Raw genomic sequence first — 18,887 nt, 5'->3', positions numbered from 1 at the left:
GCTGCATATCCGGAGCTTTTTTTTTAACACCGGTTTCTGTGGATATGCATGACTTACTGACCTCTATTAATTGTCTAGGTTTACGCTCCACTGAAAACTTGAAATGGCAGAGTTCGCAGTAACTGGTGTTTGAAGAAGAAAGCCAGTGCTCTAGGCAGCTTCTATGAATAGTTCCTAGGGTTCCTGTACATTCACACGGGGAGAGCAGATCTTCCTGACTGCTGCCTTCATGGCAGATCCTGCACATAGGTCGGTCATTGAACATGCTGCAAAAACAAGAGGTTCACCACTGTCAACTTCAAAACTACTTTAAAACATAATCCAGAAGTGATCTGAAATGTTATTCATGTCAGTTATATTATCAGGACTGTTTAAATAACTCCCCATCACCAACACTCAAAGAATACACTGCAATTCTCCCTGTATCTTAAACAATATAATTTAATAAAAATTAGATTCTAGTCTGTAAAAATAAGCCTATTTCTCCCAAACAATTGAAGGAACATATGAGGATAATTCAGGTAATTCTTCCTTCCTTATTTAGTCAAAGCAACATGTAGCAGGGGTTCTGGGAACTGAACCCAAGCACTTAAATGTTGTTTCCATACCTAGCCACAAAATGGGAAAGTGGCAGAGGCTCTGGATCAGAATCTCGTCTCCGAACAAGGTTGCTATTACAGCATGACGAGTTTACATAAGCAGTTTCCATTATAAATGTGGATAAAGAAATTTAAAATAGAAAAAGTTGACGATGTACACCGAAGCAAGATTTTTAATATATAAATAGATGGGGGGGCTAAGTGGTGCAATAGGGTAACACACAGCCCTTTAATTTCTGGAATGTGGGTTTAAATCCATCCTAGAGTGATCAGATGAAAAGATTTTGTCTGTTGGCTCCAATGATTCCACATGAAATGAATTTCAATTTAGTTGAGCCCCTACTAACTGGTCATCTCACTCAGGCATAACAAGTTAACTGGTGAGAAAAATGGGAAATATCTTACTGGTGTAGTACAGGATACTTTTCGAAGATTGGCAGAACAGAGGGAGTATTACTAACCTGTGCTATACCCAAGGCCCCATTTTTCTGCAATTCTACAGCCATAGAATTTACCCATGGCTGCAAATTTCCCCTCCACTGCACAATTGGCCCTCCAGATATTCCCAAATTTTAAAAATTTAAAAATCCATCCATCTTAAAAATGGAAAATGGTTACCATACAGACGAGAACTGCTTCTCTTTGGAGTGGAAAATACCATGTGATGCCAGTCAGCCAACCTGCCTCTGGATGTACAGTAACCCTATTCCTTCAAGCACCAACTTCTCTTGCTTTTAGAATAATTCTTTGCTGCTGCTTTTTCTTTGATAAATTTTAGTTATTTTGCTGTTTACTGGTTTGATGTGGTAAGTGGTTTAACACCATTCTTAGTGAAAATTATCAATCCAATTTAAGTTTTAAATATTTTTTTCCCTTTTAAGGAAATTTAGGGCTGATTTTGCAAGGATCCACTCCTGATATGGAGGGCAGCCCTCATAATTTATGGAAAAATCAGGAGTGCCATTAATCAGTTGGACTGATCAGCCCGTCTTGTGCTTAAATAGCCTTATTATCTCTTTCTTATAATGACACAAGAGGGTTGAAGTTAGCATTTACTAATTTGCTGCCGTTTAAACGTGCATTTATACTGCTCATTTAGCATTGCTGCAAAGCAATTTCCACTCCACACTGAACCTGAAATGTCAACAGAAGTCCAGTCAGGATCCAACTAGACTGTGAATTAAATCATAGAATCATAGATTAGTACAGCACAGAAGGAGGCCATTCGGCCCACCGAGTCTGCGCCACCTCTTTTAAAGAGCAATCCAGTTAGTCCCACTCCCCTGCTCTTTCCCCATATCCCTGCAATAATTTCTTCTTCAAAAATGTATCCACTTCCCGTTTTGAAAGCTACTACTTAATCTGTATCCACCACCCTATCAGGCAGTGCATTCCAAATCCTAACCACTCGTTGCGTAAAAAGTTTTTCTTCATGTTGTCTTGGGCAAAAACTAATCACCTTAAATCTGTGCCCTTTGGTTATCGACCTTTCAGCCATTGGAGACAGTATTTACTCTATCTAAACCCTTCATGATTTTAATTTGGAGCAAAACTCCCTGCAAAGGACAGTCTCATCCCATTTAGTTTGACATGTCATGGTGTATCAATCTAATGCAGCATTAAACCTGTTTTACAAAGTGGTCAGAGGATCTATTGCCCCCGGCTGGAACCCGAACTGTAGCTATTTGTCTCACACTGGTTGCAACAATGTAAATGCACCCTAAAATTATTACCTTAAATTACAAGTATGCTTAAAACACTAAGGAAATGTGCTGCAAAAATTGGACAGACCCATCACAGAATCTACATTCTCTTGGCACACAATTTGGTTGGGCTTGCCATTGAAATTGGCCTGGAGTAGCAGCGCTTCAGGGTTGGATGGGTTTGAATTAAATAGCAAAATGAAGATTGTATCCTCAAGAATCTGGTCAATGTTTAAGGTAAACAGTGTCTTGTTGGGCAGTAGAAACGACGCCTGCTGTTTGCCTGGAAAAATTCAATGTTTGTTTCCAAAGTATGAGTTCAGTAACCTGACTAAATAGCATAATTTATGCTAGAAATCAAAGTTCAGACAGTATAAATTGTAGTGTATGTAACCGTTCTACCTTTAAGAGAACTATTGTATGTAACCGTCCACCTTTAAGAGAACTATTTTAGGTGTTGCACTACTTTATGTTGGCTGATGTATACTGTAATACCGGTGGTGACCACACCGGTATATAAGTGCTGTGGCAGAATTTATTGGGCAGATTCGCCCTGACCTTCGAATAGTAAAGTCCTGTTTAAGTTACTCTTGTAGTCTGTGTATTACTTCGCTATACAACCCACAGACTTTACATAAATCAGATTACATCAATAATTAAAATTGGATTTGAACAGACTCTTATTTACATCAAGTTTCAAAATATATTTTCTCTTCCTTTGCATTGCTGAAAATTGTCCAATAGAAAAATGATTTTACCTGTGTGTGCTCAGCGTCCTAACTACTGCTGTTGACAGCAGCTGCCCATCTTTAGCTGAAACTTGCATCACATATTGTGGCTGCCCATTCACGACATCAGCAGAATCTTCCACTGTTTTTATTAAAGGAACCAAGCTAGTGCATTCTGGAAGGACCTCAGGCAGGTGACTGCAATGGTTGGTTGTCATGGCAACAGTCAATTACTCCCTCAGTTAGTGGGAACCAATTTCATACTTCCGTCTAAAAGAAAGTGGGAAAAAATACATTCAAATGATTAATGCCTGGGACATCCTGTTGTAAGGAAATAATCCCAAACTTGGTTTCCTGTATCATGTGCATGGGTTGACTAAACAGTTACTAAATCAAATCTAACTTTGCTCTTTTTTTTTTGGAGGAGGGGGGGTGGCAGAAAGAGATCAATTTTGGGCTGATCAGAATGAGCGTTTCCCATTCTTCACATCCAGTGTCAGCAACAAGCACTGCCAAGCCTTGTGTAGAATGAATTAAATGCCGAATAAAGCTTCAATAAAGTGCTTTAGTGCCAACCTCTCAAGAATGTCACCCCCCACCCCAAACTGTACTAGAGTAATAGCTTCCATTTCCCAGATCAGCCATCTTCTGATTTTGCCACATTAGTGCCACTTAGCGGTACTTTTGCGCTTTGAACTTACAACTACTTATAGCTGGCTTGAGATGTACCAAAATCCAAGAGGTAATACTAAACCATTACAAATCAATAATTAAGCTGCAGTAGAATATTTCACCCAGTTATGAAGGTTTTACTTTAGGAAGGATGTCAAGGCACAGAGAGGATACAGAAGAGATTCACCAAGATGATACCAGGGAGTGGAGGTATAAAGAGAGATCAGAGAAACTGAGGCTTTTCTTATTAGAGCAGAGAAATGTAAGAGGAAATCTGATAGAGGGGGTCACAATTATGAAGGGTTTTGATAAAGTAAAGAGAGAAAAGCTATTTCCAGTGATCAGTGAATCAATAACGAATGGCATAAATTTAAGATCACCAAAAACAACAAAGGTAGAGGAAGTATCTATAGGCAGAGGGTTGTTAAAACATGACATGTAAGAAACTGTGATAGAAGCAGAATCCATAATTAGCTTTTAAAAGGGAAGTGGATAAATATTTGGAAAATAAATATTTAAAAGGATATGAGGGAAAGGGCATGGAAATGAGACTAAATGACTAGCTCTTTTAAAGAGCCATCACTGGCATGATGGGCTGAATGAATTTAACAGCCCAGAAGGAGACCAAAGGCCTTGATCTTAACGGGAAATCGGGAGCGGTGCGCACAAGCCCCAAAGCGAATGGCACACCCAGAAACAACCGAGATGTCGAAGACGCGGATTTTAATGGTTGGGCCTCATTTCCATACATTTCCTCACACTCATACCCTAACCTGGCCACATCCACTAACTGTCCATGGGCACAGGCAGGAATTTGCGAAGCAGGAGGCCACAACTGGGGGCCCTGCCGGAATAGTCCCCGGCAGTCAGGTACATATAATGTTAAAATATCTGAAAGCCCAATAAACTTTACAAAAGCAACTGATGGCTGAAAAACTCAAAAAGAGAAAAGCACTTTTCTATTCATTCAATGATGTATACTGTTGTGTATGTCCCTTTAAGGGAATAACTGGTCTCAGACTGCAGTACCGGCAGTGACCATCCCTGTATAAAAGGCCCTGGCAGGCTTCTGTAGTTTCAGTTTTCAGATTGTCTCCATTCAGTAAAGACATGTTAAACCAACTCCTGCATTCCGTGTCTCCATTAACACACGGATTTAATACTGGCGACGAGTAAGAAACGAACTTACCTGCAACTCTGCAGCACCTCAGACGACGTTATTAAAGGTCGAAGCCAGAAAAGAAAAAAGAAAAATCCAAAGAAACTCGAGAAACGGGCGTCGACCGTGGGCAACCGCCCTCTAAATCATCGGATTGAAAACTTGCAGGGGAGACTGTCAAGAGCCAGGCTTGGTTCCCCAGTCTGTGGTTTCCCAGCTAATCGGGCTGGTGGCAGGTAGTGCACTGATCCTTCCTGGGCTGCGGCGGGCTAGAGCTCGATCGGGTGGCTCTGCAACGGGGCCGGGCAGCGAGTCGGGAAGCAAAGAGAGAGAGGGTGGAGCACACAGGGCGCGGCCGGTGCTTCGCAGCCGGGCAGCGTTCGGACCTAAGAAGAGGGAGGGAAGTGTCCCAGAGGGTCCGCTCCACAACGGGAACGGTTAAAAATAAAAATACCGCAGAGAGCGGCGTTGACAACAGCGGCAGCGGCGGGAGGCGCCATCTTAACTCGGCGGGGAAGAAGGAAAAGCGCGGGAGGCGTCATTTTGATCCATCGGGGACGAAGGAAAAGCGCGGGAGACGCCATCTTAGATTTTCAAGATGCCAAAGACTGGCGATATCACTGCCTTCGATAATGGAATAGAAGACTGGACCACATATGTCGAAAGAGTCGAGGTATATTGCGAGGCAAACAAAATAGCCAAGGGGAAAAAGGCATCGGTATTGCTAAATTTAATGGGCGCAAGAACATACGGCCTATTGCGGGACCTGGTTACTCCAGCCAAACCGAAGGTGAAGAGTTTTAACGAAATTGTTGCTATCCTACAGGAACACCTAAATCCTACACCACTGCTGATAGCAGAAAGATTTAAATTCCACAGGAGAAATCAGCATAAAAATGAGAGCAATGCTGATTACCTTACGGAACTACGCAAGCTATCAAAGCACTGCCAGTTCGGAGCAGGACTGGCAGATACCTTACGGGACAAATTTGTCTGTGGACTCCTGAGTGAAGGAACCCAGAAGAGGTTACTCTCAGAGAAAGAGCTGATGCTAGATAAGGCTTTCAGCATGGCAGTATCATACGAAGCAGCAGCAAGGGGAGCTGCGGAAATATAACAAAAGCCACAGGAATATGGCACCCATGAAATGACACGGGGATTTGCAAAATGTTATCGCTGCGGCAGAACAAACCATGACCAGAAGGACTGCTGGTCCAAGGACAAAATATGCAGGCAATGCAGAAAGATGGGATACATTGCACGAGTTTGCAGGTCTGAGAAGAAGACCAACGGCAATAAAAAGGCTACTAAGGAACCGTACAGGAAAGTACAAAAGATGACGGACAGTAGTTCCGAAGACCAGATGAGCGATAGTGAATCCGGGAACAAGAGACTAAGCTGTCTCAAACTTCACAACGTAATTGCAAGAGGATCACCGAACCATTTGGGTCACCCTCACGATGGCAGGGTCTCAACTCAAAATGGAATTGGATACAGGGTCAGCTCTAACCGGCATGAATCGACGAGACTACGAGCGGCTATTCTCACACATACCCTTGAGAGAGACATCCATTGTCTTGAGGACGTATACGGGGCAAAAAGTATACCCCAGAGGAAAAATAAGGGTGCCTGTCGAATACAACGGCAAGAAAATACAGAAATTGTACCTCTACATTCTGCAAGATGGTGGACCACCGTTATTGGGACGTGAATGGATCAGAAAGATAAGTTTAGACTGGCACTCCATTCAGGCACTGATGGTGGCTGGTAAAAAGGATGACGACATCACTCCTGGACGATTGTCAACAATCTTAGCTGACGCCAAAGAGGTATTTCAACAAGAACTGGGCACTCTTAAAGGCGTAACCGCCTCGATAAAAATAGAGGAGAATGCAATTCCCAAGTTTTTCAAAGCAAGACCGGTACCATATGCAATTCGCCCAGCCGTCGAGGCAGAGCTGGAGAATCTGGAGAATACAGGCGTGTTATCTAAGGTAGACTGGAGCGAGTGGGCGACACCCATCGTTCCTGTCATGAAGAAAACGTTAAACAATAAGTCTGAGGAGCTAAGGAAGGTTCGCATTTGTGGGGACTTCAAGGTGACAGTGAACCCAGTCCTTCACACAGTACAATATCCTCTTCTAAGGATAGAAGATATCTTCGCCTCACTATCCGGAGGGAAGCGTTTTACAAAAATTGACCTAGCGCAAGCATATTTGCAGATGGAGGTTGAAGAATCCTCTAGGAAGTATCTCACGATAAACACTCACAAAGGTCTTTACCGGTATAATCGACTGGTATTCGGAGTAGCATCAGCTCCGGCGATATGGCAAAGAGCGATGGAACAAGTCCTGCAAGGGATTCCGGGGACTCAGTGTTACTTGGACGACATCCTAGTGACAGGTGAAGATGACAGTGAACACCTTGCCAACCTAGAGCAGGTGCTCACTAGAGTAAGAGAACATGGGCTACGAGCCAATCGCCCCAAGTGCGAGTTTTTTAAGAAACAGATATCGTATTGTGGCCACGTGATTGATGAAGAGGGGTTGCATAAGTCCCCTGACAAAATTGAAGCGGTAGTTAAGGCGCCAGCGCCTGAAAATGTGTCGCAACTGAGGTCATTCCTCGGATTGGTGAATTACTACCATAAGCTTTTGCCGAATTTGTCCACAATTCTGCATCCACTGAACGCCCTACTACGAACAGGAGTAGCATGGAAATGGAGCAATGAATGTAAGCGGGCCTTTCAGAAGAGTAAGGACCGAATCACTTCAAGAGAAGTATTGGCTCACTACAACCCATCACTACCGATAAGACTGGCGTGTGATGCGTCTCCCTACGGCATTGGGGCGGTACCGTCACATAAATTCCTTGATGGTTCTGAGAGGCCGATAGCTTTTGCGTCACGCTCGTTAACTTCAGCCGAGCGTAACTACGCCCAGATTGACAGAGAGGCCCTCAGCCTGGTGTGGGGGGTGAAGAAGTTCAATCACTACCTGCACGGTCAGAAATTTACTCTACTAACCGATCATCAACCTCTCGTCTCCATTTTCAACCTTCAGAAGGGCGTACCGATAATGACGGCACAACGGCTACAGAGGTGGTCCCTTTTCCTAGGAGCACACCAATATGACATCGAGTACAAAGGAACTAAACAGCATGGGAATGCTGATGGATTGTCGCGCCTACCGTTGCCGACGGTGGAAGAAGAACTGGCAGTGGATCCAGTGGAGTTATTCCACTCGACTATTGTCGAATGTCTCCCTGTGACGAATGCAAACATAGAAAAGGAAACACAAAATGACCCGACACTCTCCTGGGTCTATGATTTAACGGTGAAGGGATGGCCAGCACATGGCGAACCACTGCTGCCAGCATTCTCGCCGAGAAGAGAACAGCTGTCAGTGTGCAGAGGAACCTTGATGTGTGGATCCAGAGTAGTAATTCCACCTAAGTTGACGGATAGAGTGCTCAATGAGCTTCATGAGGGTCATCTGGGAGGGGTAAAAATGAAGAACTCAGCCAGAGCGTTTGTGTGGTGGCCGGGAATCGATAGAGAAATCGAAGAGATGACCAAGAGCTGTACAGGATGCCAGAAGGTCCAAAACGCCCCACCACAAGCCCCTCTACATCCATGGGAGTGGCTCTCATCTCCATGGCAAAGGGTGCACATTGATTTTACTGGTCCCTTTATGGACTCGATGTTTTTAATTGCGGTGGATGCACATTCAAAGTGGCCAGAGGTAATAAAAATGTCCTCAACCACCACAGAAAAAACTATCACAGTCTTATGAACCATATTCGCCAGGAATGGGCTGCCTGAACAGATTTGCTCTGACAATGGACCACAGTTTGTGTCTGAAGAGTTCCGGAGGTTCTTAAAGAACAATGGTGTTAAGCATTACACATCCGCCCCATATCATCCAGCCACTAATGGATTGGCCGAGAGGTTTGTTCAAACATTCAAGAAGGCTATCAAGGCAATGTGTAATGAAGATATACCCCTACAACACAAGGTGGATAACTTCTTGTTTGCATACCGGAATGCGACACATGCGGTTACCAACCAAACTCCAGCCATGATGTTCTTCAATCGAAGACTACGATGCCGCTTGGATTTGGTTAAGCCGAACGTCAGAAGAGACGTGGAGAACAGGCAGTTTCAGAATATGAATGAAAGGCCAACCAGGAGTTTTAAGATAGGTCAACCAGTTTTGGCCCGGGACTACCGCAGAGAAATGGCAGCCAGGAACGATCTGTACACGGCAAGGACCTCTCATGTATACCGTGGACGTTGGAGAAAGCATTGTAAGACGCCATGCTGACCAGATTCTAGAGTCACTGTAAAACCTCAACTCCACACCACGATCTGATACACCTGGCGATGAAACCTAAGTACCAATTGCATCTACCGCAGAATCGGTGATATTGGAAGCAGACGAACCAAACGACGACATTGATCCCGACTCAACCTTGCCAGAAGAACCTGATATTCCAAAGAGGCGTTATCCAGACAGAATCAGGAAGCCTCCTCAAAGACTGAACTTATAATTGCTTAACTTCAACTAATGTATCTAGCAACCGTAATTGTAATTAGTTGTTATTTAGTTGTTAAATGAATGTTATGTACTGTTTATCTAAAAGGGGAGGAATTGTTGTGTATGTCCCTTTAAGGGAATAACTGGTCTCAGACTGCAGTACCGGCAGTGACCATCCCTGTATAAAGGCCCTGGCAGGCTTCTGTTGTTTCAGTTTCCAGATTGTCTCCATTCAGTAAAGACTTGTTAAACCAACTCCTGCATTCAGTGTCTCCATTAACACACGGATTTAATATATACAGGTCATTCATATATAGGCTAGGGGTGTTTTCAATTGAGAACATAAAATTAAAATCACTGAGAAGGCAGGACAAATTTTACACACATGGAAGGTTCAAGTTTGGGATTATAGGAGAGGGATAGGCACAACCGCCGGGATGGGGAATGAGAAAAGGGGGAGGATGAGGAAGATCACGATAATAAAAAAAACTCCTGCTTTTTGTGTATGCACATTTCTAAAATAAATTTAGTGGCCAATTTTACCATTGTATAAAAATGGAGACCTGCAACATATCTTTACAATGTGGCGACACGCCACAATTGGACATAATCCGCTCACGGCGGCACGGACAGTTTACGCAGGCGCACTGCCGGCAGCAGCCGCCCCCAGCCGGGGCCCCTTTCCTCCGGCAACTTGTTTCCCGCAGGGACAGGCTGCCGGGAGCACTTCCTATCTGGGGAGTATTTAAGTGGTTGCGCGGGCTTTTCAAGCTCTCTTTTTGCCATGATGTAAATTAAAGCAGTTGTGTTCCATCAACTCTGGTCTCGACTCCCACGTTTGCCGCGGTATCTGAACACTGGTGACCCCGACGCTCAGGACGAATCCTAAGCTAGCATGGCGGATAAAAACACAGTCACGGTTAAACTACCGGACTTTTGGGAGAACCTGGCCGAGGCCTGGTTCGTTCAAGCAGAGTCCAGATTCCGGCTGAGAAGCATTACATTCGACGCCACGAAGTAAGACTACCTCGTCGCCTCTCTCACCTGCGCCACAGTCCCCAAGGTTTGGGCAGCGCTGCAGGATCCACCAGAGGAAGGCAAGTACGAACAACTGAAGGCCGCGCTTCTTAAAAAATTTCAGGCGTCCTCTTACCAGCGCAACTGCCAACTCCTCGGCCTCCCAGGCCTTGGTGACACTTCACCATCAGACCTGCTTTCCCACATGCTGTCCCTCTCGGACGACAAAAACCCCGGCGCCCTCTTTCGCACGCTTTCCATTCAGCAGCTCCCCGCCAGCAGCCGCCCGCTCATTGTGGAGTCTGGCTCCACGGACCTGAACGAGATAGCCGAAAAGGCCGACCGGCTGCTCTCCGCGCAGACTGCCCGCGACGTCGCACCCGACCTCACGGCAACGACCACGCGGTCCCCCCGGCCCACTAGGCCCGACCGCCCTTCCACTCCGGGTCACTGCTACTACCACACCCGTTTTGGCACTAGGGCCCAACGCTGCACGCCACCGTGCACTTTCAAACCCCCCCCCCCCACACCGGCCCCCACGATGGCTGCGGGGCAAAAGGGGCCCCTACTGTACGTCACCGACGACAGCACCAACCGCCGATTCCTGTGCGACACAGGAGCCCAGCACAGCATCACCCCCGCCTCCGCCCTCGAAATCCAACGCGGCGCACGGGGTATCACGCTGGCCGCAGCCAATGGCTCTGACATCCGCACATACGGCACCCGCATGGTCACGCTCGACCTCGCAGGCCGCCGCTACCGCTGGGAGTTCCTCACAGCCAAGGTCCTCTGCCCACTCATCGGCGCCGACTTCCTACGCACCCATGGCCTCCTTGTCGACATTCCGAGGCACCGCCTCGTCGACATCAACACGATGGCCCCCATCCCTGGCGCATTCACCCCGGCCCGTTCGGCCGGCCTGACGACCTACTACCTCGCCAGAGCCACAGACAACTACTCGGCACTACTAGCCGAGTTTCCCGCCCTCACTAACCCGACCTTTTCGGCCAAAGCCGCCAAACACGGTGTGGAGCACTATATCCCCACCACCGGCCCCCCGGTCTCTGCCCACGCCCGCAGACTCAACCCGGCCAAGCTGGAAATCGCGCGGGCCGAGTTCACCACCATGGAGCAACTCGGCATCATCCGCCGCTCCAGCAGCCCTTGGGCCTCGCCCCTCCACATCGCCCCCAAGCCCAGCGGAGGCTGGCGCCCCTGCGGGGACTACCGACGCCACCACCCCCGACCGATACCCGGTGCCGCACATCCAGGACTTCTCGGCCCGACTGGCCGGACGAACCGTCTTCTCCAAGGTCGACCTGGTGCGCGGTTACCACCAAGTCCCCGTACACCCCGCGGACATCCCCAAAACGGCCGTCATCACCCCATTCGGCCTGTTCGAGTTCCTGAGGATGCCCTTCGGCCTCAAGAATGCAGCCCAGGCTTTCCAGCGCCTTATGGACTCAGTCCTCCGGGACCTGAACTTCCTATTCGTCTATCTAGACGACATTCTCGTGGCCAAACAGGAACACCTCGAACACCTTCGCATCCTGTTCGGGCGCCTAGCCCAACATGGGCTCATCCTCAGCCTGGCGAAGTGCCAGTTCGGCTTAGCCGAGATCGATTTCCTCGGCCACCACATCACCCCTGCTGGGGTCGTCCCCCTGCCCAACAAGGTGCAGGCCGTCCAGCAATTCCCCCGCCCCAAAACCATCAAGGGCCTCCAGGAGTTCCTCGGGATGGTGAACTTCTACAACAGGTTCATCCCCAGAGCTGCAGCCCTCATGAAGCCCCTATATGACTCCCTCCGAGGTAAATCCGGCAAGATGGCCGTAGCCTGGACCGCTGACACGTCAGCCGCCTTCGATGCCACCAAAAACGCACTCACCGACGCCACCCTGCTCGCGCACCCGAGGGCTGATGCCCGGGTCGCGCTCACCACCGACCATGCGGTCGGAGCCGTGTTCGAGCAGTGGGTCAATGGCGCGTGGCAGCCACTTGCCTTCTACAGCTGCCCATTGCGCCCCCCGGAGGTCAAATACTCTACTTTCGACCGCGAGCTCCTCGCGCTCCACCTGTCGGTCCGCCATTTCAGGTTCCTCCTGGAGGGCCACCCCTTTACCGCGTACGTGGACCACAAGCCGCTCACATACGCGATGGCCAAGAACACCGAACCCTGGTCCGCTAGGCAGCAACGCCAGCTCGCGGCCGTGTCCGAGTTTACCACGGACATCCAGCACGTCTCCGGTAGAGACAACGTGGTCACCGACTGCCTTTCCCGTCCCGCCATCTGCGCGAATCACCTAGCGGTCGACTACACGCAACTAGCAGCGGCCCAGCTCACGGACCCAGACCTCCTCTCGGCGGCTACCAGCCTGCCAGGGCTACGCCTAGCCAAGGTCGTGCACGGGCCCGAAGCCACGGCAGTCACTTGCGACGTCTCACTCGGCCAACCCAGGCCGGTCGTCCCTGCAACCTGGCGCCGCCGCATCTTCGACACGCTCCACGGGCTCTCCCGTCCGGGTTCCCGCGCATCCGTCAAACACCTCTCCCAGCGCTTCGTCTGGCGCGGCCTCAGCAAAGATGTTCGGACTTGGGCCACCTCCTGCCTCGCCTGCCAACGGGCTAAGGTACAGCTGCACACAAAAGCACCCCCGGGAGACTTCGAGGTACCCAGCCGCCGCTTCGACCACGTACACGTCGTCGGTCCTCTGCCGCCATCGCAAGGCCAAACTTATCTCCTCACGATGGTCGACCGCTACACACGCTGGCCTGAGGCAGTGCCGCTGACCTCCACCACCAAAGCCGACATCGCCAGGGCGTTCATTAACACCTGGGTCGCGAGGTTCGGTGTACCGGCCGACATAACCTCCGACAGAGGCGCCTCCGACAGAGGCGCCCAGTTCACCTCCGAACTCTGGACGGCCACAGCACGCAACCTCGGTGACGCTCCACCGAACCACGGCGTACCACCCGCAGGCCAACGGGCTGTGTGAACGCTTCCACAGGTCACTCAAGGCCTCACTCCGCGCCAGCCTGCAGGACAGTACCTGGACTGACCGCCTACCGTGGGTGCTACTAGGCCTACGCACCGCGGTCAAGGAAGACCTCCAGTCCTCAGCAGCGGAGTTAGTCTACGGACAACCGCTGCGCGTACCAGGCGAATTCCTCCCGGAGGCTACCACGCCTTGGTCGGCCGAACAGCAGCGGCTCAACTCTCTCTCTTCCGCTCAACAGTTCGCCCCACTTCCGGTCAACCGACACGGCGAACTCGCACCTCACGTCCCGCCAAACTTACAGCAGGCACGCTTCGTCTTCGTGCGACACGACGCGCACCGCGGACCCCTGCGACCCCCGTACGAGGTACTACAAACCGGCGACAAGGTCTTCAAGCTGCGACTCGGCAACAGGGTCGAAACAGTCTCCATCGACCGACTCAAACCAGCACACACAGAACCAGGGTAACAGGTCCCCGTGGCCCGACCTCCAACTGGAGGCCGTCCCGCCAGCAAGCCAGCACAGCCGGCGGCGAACCGCCCGGCCCCACCAACTAGACCGGCGGCTACTCAGCCGCTCCGGCAGAACCATTAGACCACCGTCATGACTCGTCCACTCCTCCTAAGTGGATTCTGGGGGGAGCTCTGTGGCAACACGCCACCATTGGACATAATCCGCTCACGGCGGCACGGACAGTTTACGCAGGCGCACTGCCGGCAGCAGCCGCCCCCAGCCGGGGGCCCTTTCCTCCGGCAACTTGTTTCCCGCAGGGACAGGCTGCCGGGAGCACTTCCTGTCTGGGGAGTATTTAACTGGTTGCGCGGGCTTTTCAAGCTCTTTTTTTGCCATGATGTAAATTAAAGCAGTTGTGTTCCATCAACTCTGGTCTCGACTCCCACGTTTGCCGCGGTATCTCAACAACAACATACTTTATTATTCATTTGCATCAGTTACTTATGCAAACATCGCATTAAAGGGGCACAACATGGAAAGAGCCGCATAAAAGTCCATCAGGAAAAATGGGACCAGTGTATCATTGAAAATTTCACGTATTTAGCGCAATGCACTAAGGTATGTGGATAGCAATTCAATGTCACATCACCAATAACAGCAGCCAACAAAGAATATTCACCATATTATCTGAAACCTTGAAGTACTATTCGAGGAACATTAGTGTTTTGTGACTGAGAAAGATCTCACTCTCATCTACCTTTAAAAGTAGTTTGTCACCTAATCACTGATTTATCAATAAAAGCAAGTTGTGTCACGGTAACCTAACTAAGAATTTCAGGTGTTTGCAATAAGCACCGTCTTAGCTTGATTTTTCCACATCAAAAGCTTCTTTGTACTCTGAAAGCAGCAGTTTGACATTCTGTATAATGTCCTCAGATGATAATGATAGAATGGTTGAACCTCGAATACACGGGTAATAAGTTAGTTGATGTGGCATATTGCCACTCTCATTCACAGCAATATTCAGAGTACCATGGTGCTCAAAAGCAGCGAGGTGTTTGATGCTGGGGAAATCAGGTTTAGAGGTCACACTGTGTTTGTAAAACCATTTGTTTAAAGTCAATCCCCTAACTTCTAGCTGCTATGGAAATACAACACACCAGTAATGTAATCAATCTGACAAATGAAATTAGCTCCCAGTTCAATGGCTTCAGCACTATAGTTTGAGCTGTCAAGCCAAACTCAGATTTTATACTCACATTAAACACAATTCACATGCAATACTGAAGTACTAAGATGCAACTGTCAAGTTACTATTTCATTGAAAAAATTCATTTTAAGTTAGTGCTTTCCTTATTGATCACAGTATTCCTAGTTGTGTTCATGAATAAGTTGGTTTGAAAATTGTTTCATTTAGATATTCACCGGACTTCTGAATTTGATGTTTTCCAGCATCAAAGCCATCTGCTTTTACACTTTTATAGAGAGGCCTTTCCAGTTGGTTCAAAGCACCAAGTGTATGCACTCATCTCTCAATGATTATGTCATTGTCAGCAATTCCAGCCATTTGATTTGACTGATGGGCTAAGAAAAGCAGCAGGACTTGGAATTCCTTACAACACTGCATAATAATGCAGAACTCAAGGTGTTGAATTATGCAGATAAAAGTTGCTTAGAACAAAATACTTTTATTTATCAAGTTTTATCAAGTCTCAAATGCCACCAAACTCTTTACATATAATGAATTATTTTGACACATGTAGACAAATGTGGCAGCCATTTTGGGAAAGATCCCACAAACAGCTATGAAATGAATGGCCAATTAAATCAGTTTTTGATTGTAGGAGGAATGTTGGCCAGGACACTGCGAGAACACACTGCTCTTCTTCCAGAATGTCAGCTTTGGTTCAGTGGGCGCAAGTCCCACTCCAGAGGCTTGAGCAAATAATCTCGGCCAACACGTCAATGCAGTATTGAGGGAATGCTGCATTGTTCGAGTTGCCGTCTTTTGGATGAGATGTTAAACCGAGGCCCTCCTCTATTTTCTCACATGCACGTAAAGATCCCATTGCACTGTTCGAAGAAGAGGAGGGAGGTCTCCTAGTGATCTGGCTAGTGTTTATCCCTCAACCAACATCACTAAAAAGATTGTGTGATCTCTTATCTCATTGTTTGTGGGACCTTGCTGTCCAAATATGGCTGCCACATTTCCCTATATTACAACAGTGTCTACACTTCAAAAGTACTTCATTGGCTGTAAAGCGTTTTAGGACATCGAGGTCATGAAAGACATTACATAAATGCAAATTCCTTCTCTTTGAACAGTGCCATGTGATCGTCAATGGCCACCCAACCAGGCAGAAGACTTGGTTTAATGTCTCATCTCAACTGTGCAGAACTCCCGGAGTAGATCATTGAGAGCGTCACCTTTCACAGTTGTATTTATTCAACCGGTTCAATAGTATAAAACAATGCCTGTTGTGGTAGAAGTGACAAATCAAATCTGAAGTCAAACCAACCTTTATCGGGGAGTTCTCCAAATAACTGAATTGAGCCCAATTCAATTAGCTCAAAAAAAAAATCCACCATTTGCATATCAAGAAACAAAATTACCCTCCCTCCCTCATATCTGGTATTCAGCTGCTTGCTGTCTGTGACTGTAGCCATGGCAATGGCTATTAAAAATGTACATTATTAGCTGTACTAGATAGTTCAGAGAGTATATATGCACGTGGATGTGTACAGGGAGATGGGGAGGAGGAAAAAAAAGAGGTTTAATAACTATTCTGTCAAGGATTTAGTTGGCAGAATGAACAAGATTATCTGATCTCTACCAAAATTTCTTAGCATAGTTGAGTAGTTGCACATATACTATGGCCATATTTATAATGCAACTGCATATCTCAGCTGCAATACGAGTTCCAGCCAGGCAGTAACCAGTTTACAAAACCAACCTTTTGTCTGATTGGAACTCCAGTTGTCCTGCATAGGAGAGTGCTCTGCACATGTATGTAATCACACGTGCTGAACTCTTCTCATAGCAGTTAAAATTTACATGTTGCGAGTATGGAATGGAGGTTCCCCACTCTCCAACCATTTACATCAACGTTAGGGAGATTTACAAAGTGCCCAATGGATCAACAGCCCCGAGTACTTTTAAATCTGCTTCAACATCACACTGCATTTAAGAACATAAGAAATAGGAGCAGGAATAGGCCACTTGGCCCCTCGAGCTTGCTCCGCCATTCAATAAGATCATGGCTGATCTTGGGCTCAAAGCCACTTCTCTGCCTGCTCCCCATAGCCCTTCACTCCCTTATCTTGCAAAAATCTGTCTATCGCAGTGATGCTAAACTTGTAGAATAAATGCAAGTTTTGTAGGTCAGAATGGGAATAGTTCTTACTATTGTTAAATAACCTCAAAGCTAATAAATTTTTTAAAAAACACCGTGTTGACTTGTGCACCACACCTGTAAAATTCATATTCTGGATTTGGTGGATCCCCTGAATCTAAACCCATACCTGAATTCTAATCCCTAGTCATAAACTTTCATAATAAAATGTTGCCAAGCTATGTATGCAGTTGCTTTGAACACCAGAACATAAGAAATAGGAGCAGGAGTAGGTCATTCAGCCCTTCGAGCCTGCTCTGCCATTCAATAAGATCATGGCTGATCTTCTACCTCAACCCCATCTTCTCATACTATCCCCAAATCCCTCGATTCTCTAAGTATCCAAAAATCTATCGATCTCTGTCTTGAATATACTCAACGACTGAGCATCCACAGCTCTCTGGGGTATAGAATTCCTAAAATTCACAACCATTTGAGTGAAGAAATTTCTCCTCATCCAAGTCCTAAATGACCGACTCCTAATTCTGAGACTGTGGCTCCTAATTCTAGACTCTCCAACCAGGGGGAAACATTCTCTCAGCATCTACCCTGTCAAGCCCCTTAAGAATTTTATGGGGGAAAAATTGGGTATCGCCCATTTTGGGGCGCTAATATCAGTCAGGCGCGAAGTTTACTGCCCGGCGATAATGATTGCCTCCAACTGCAAAATTCGTCTCTATCGCCCCGGAGGTGATTTGAGCACGAAATCAGGCGCTACACACCTCTCAAGGCGCAAACATCAGGGAGCGAGGTGCTACTTCAGAACGCTACCGAAGCTCAGGTGATGTCAGTTACCATGGAAGCCAGACAGACTGGCGCCGTCCAGTTCTTAACGGGTAGGGGCCATCTTGCTTGCCAGCCACACCCTGCTCATTGCAGCCTTGAATCTCGGCCTGGAGAGACCTCTAAAGCAATTGTGTTGGAAGCACTAATGGATAGGCCCAGGAAACGAGCTCGGCGCTTAGGAACCTCAAAAGTGGTGCTGAGGGCCAAAACTCCTTAGGACGTTAAATCTCTCCAGACGTCTCTGTTGCTCAACCTGCCAACAAGAAAAGGCAGGAAGCACCCGCCTTTAAATAATGCTCCTCCAGCCCCTTCCTGATTTGAAAATGCTCCCTCTACCCGTCGTTCCTAGCGGCAGGCATTAAGGCAGGGGACCCGACTCAATACCCAGACCGGGGCGTTGCACACTCGACTGACGTCACGATCTGCGGGCGCAGGAGATCGCGGCGGGAGTGTTTAGCGCCGCCGCAAAACGACTGGTCAATTTTGCACGCGGCGCTAAAATCGCTGCGCTTGGGCGCTAAGTTCCTAGCGTCCCGTTAGCATTCCCCGGAGGTACTAACCAACCGAATTTTCCCCCCTATATGTTTCAATGAGATCACGGCTCATTCTTCTAAACGCTGGAGAATACAGGCTTAGTCTACTCAATCTCTCCTCATAGGACAACCCCCTCATGGAATGAATCAGTCTAGTAAACCTACGTTTCATTCCCTATAAGGCAAGTATATCCTTCCTAACGAGACCAAACTGTACACAGTACTCGAGTCAAAAAACTAATGGCAAGTGACTGAGAATTAAGAACCAAAACAATGATTGTATTAAGTTCTGCACATGCTAATCTTATTT

The 18,887-nt window shown here is 47.7% G+C and overlaps 1 protein-coding gene across 2 annotated transcripts in view; it reads right to left on the bottom strand.

Annotated features, from left to right (window-relative positions):
* LOC147124392 (E3 ubiquitin-protein ligase MARCHF3) overlaps positions 1 to 18,887 on the bottom strand; it is a 140,059-nt gene that overhangs the window by 35,435 nt on the left and 85,737 nt on the right. For both annotated transcript variants that reach the window (XM_085986388.1, XM_085986379.1), the window contains exons 2-3: positions 3,061 to 3,300; positions 62 to 266 (exon numbers count right to left, since the gene is read on the bottom strand). In XM_085986388.1, the coding sequence (XP_085842514.1) occupies positions 62 to 266; positions 3,061 to 3,248 (393 nt within the window). In that variant the 5' untranslated portion in view covers positions 3,249 to 3,300. The remainder of the gene's footprint in view (positions 1 to 61; positions 267 to 3,060; positions 3,301 to 18,887) is intronic.

The sequence above is a fragment of the Somniosus microcephalus genome, chromosome 1, assembly GCF_052327205.1.
Source record: "Somniosus microcephalus isolate GS21.2 chromosome 1, FLI_Smic_1.0, whole genome shotgun sequence".
Taxonomy (NCBI): Eukaryota; Metazoa; Chordata; class Chondrichthyes; order Squaliformes; family Somniosidae; genus Somniosus; species Somniosus microcephalus.
The sequence above is the reverse complement of the archived record's forward strand: the minus strand, read 5'-3'. Positions and strand labels throughout refer to the sequence as shown.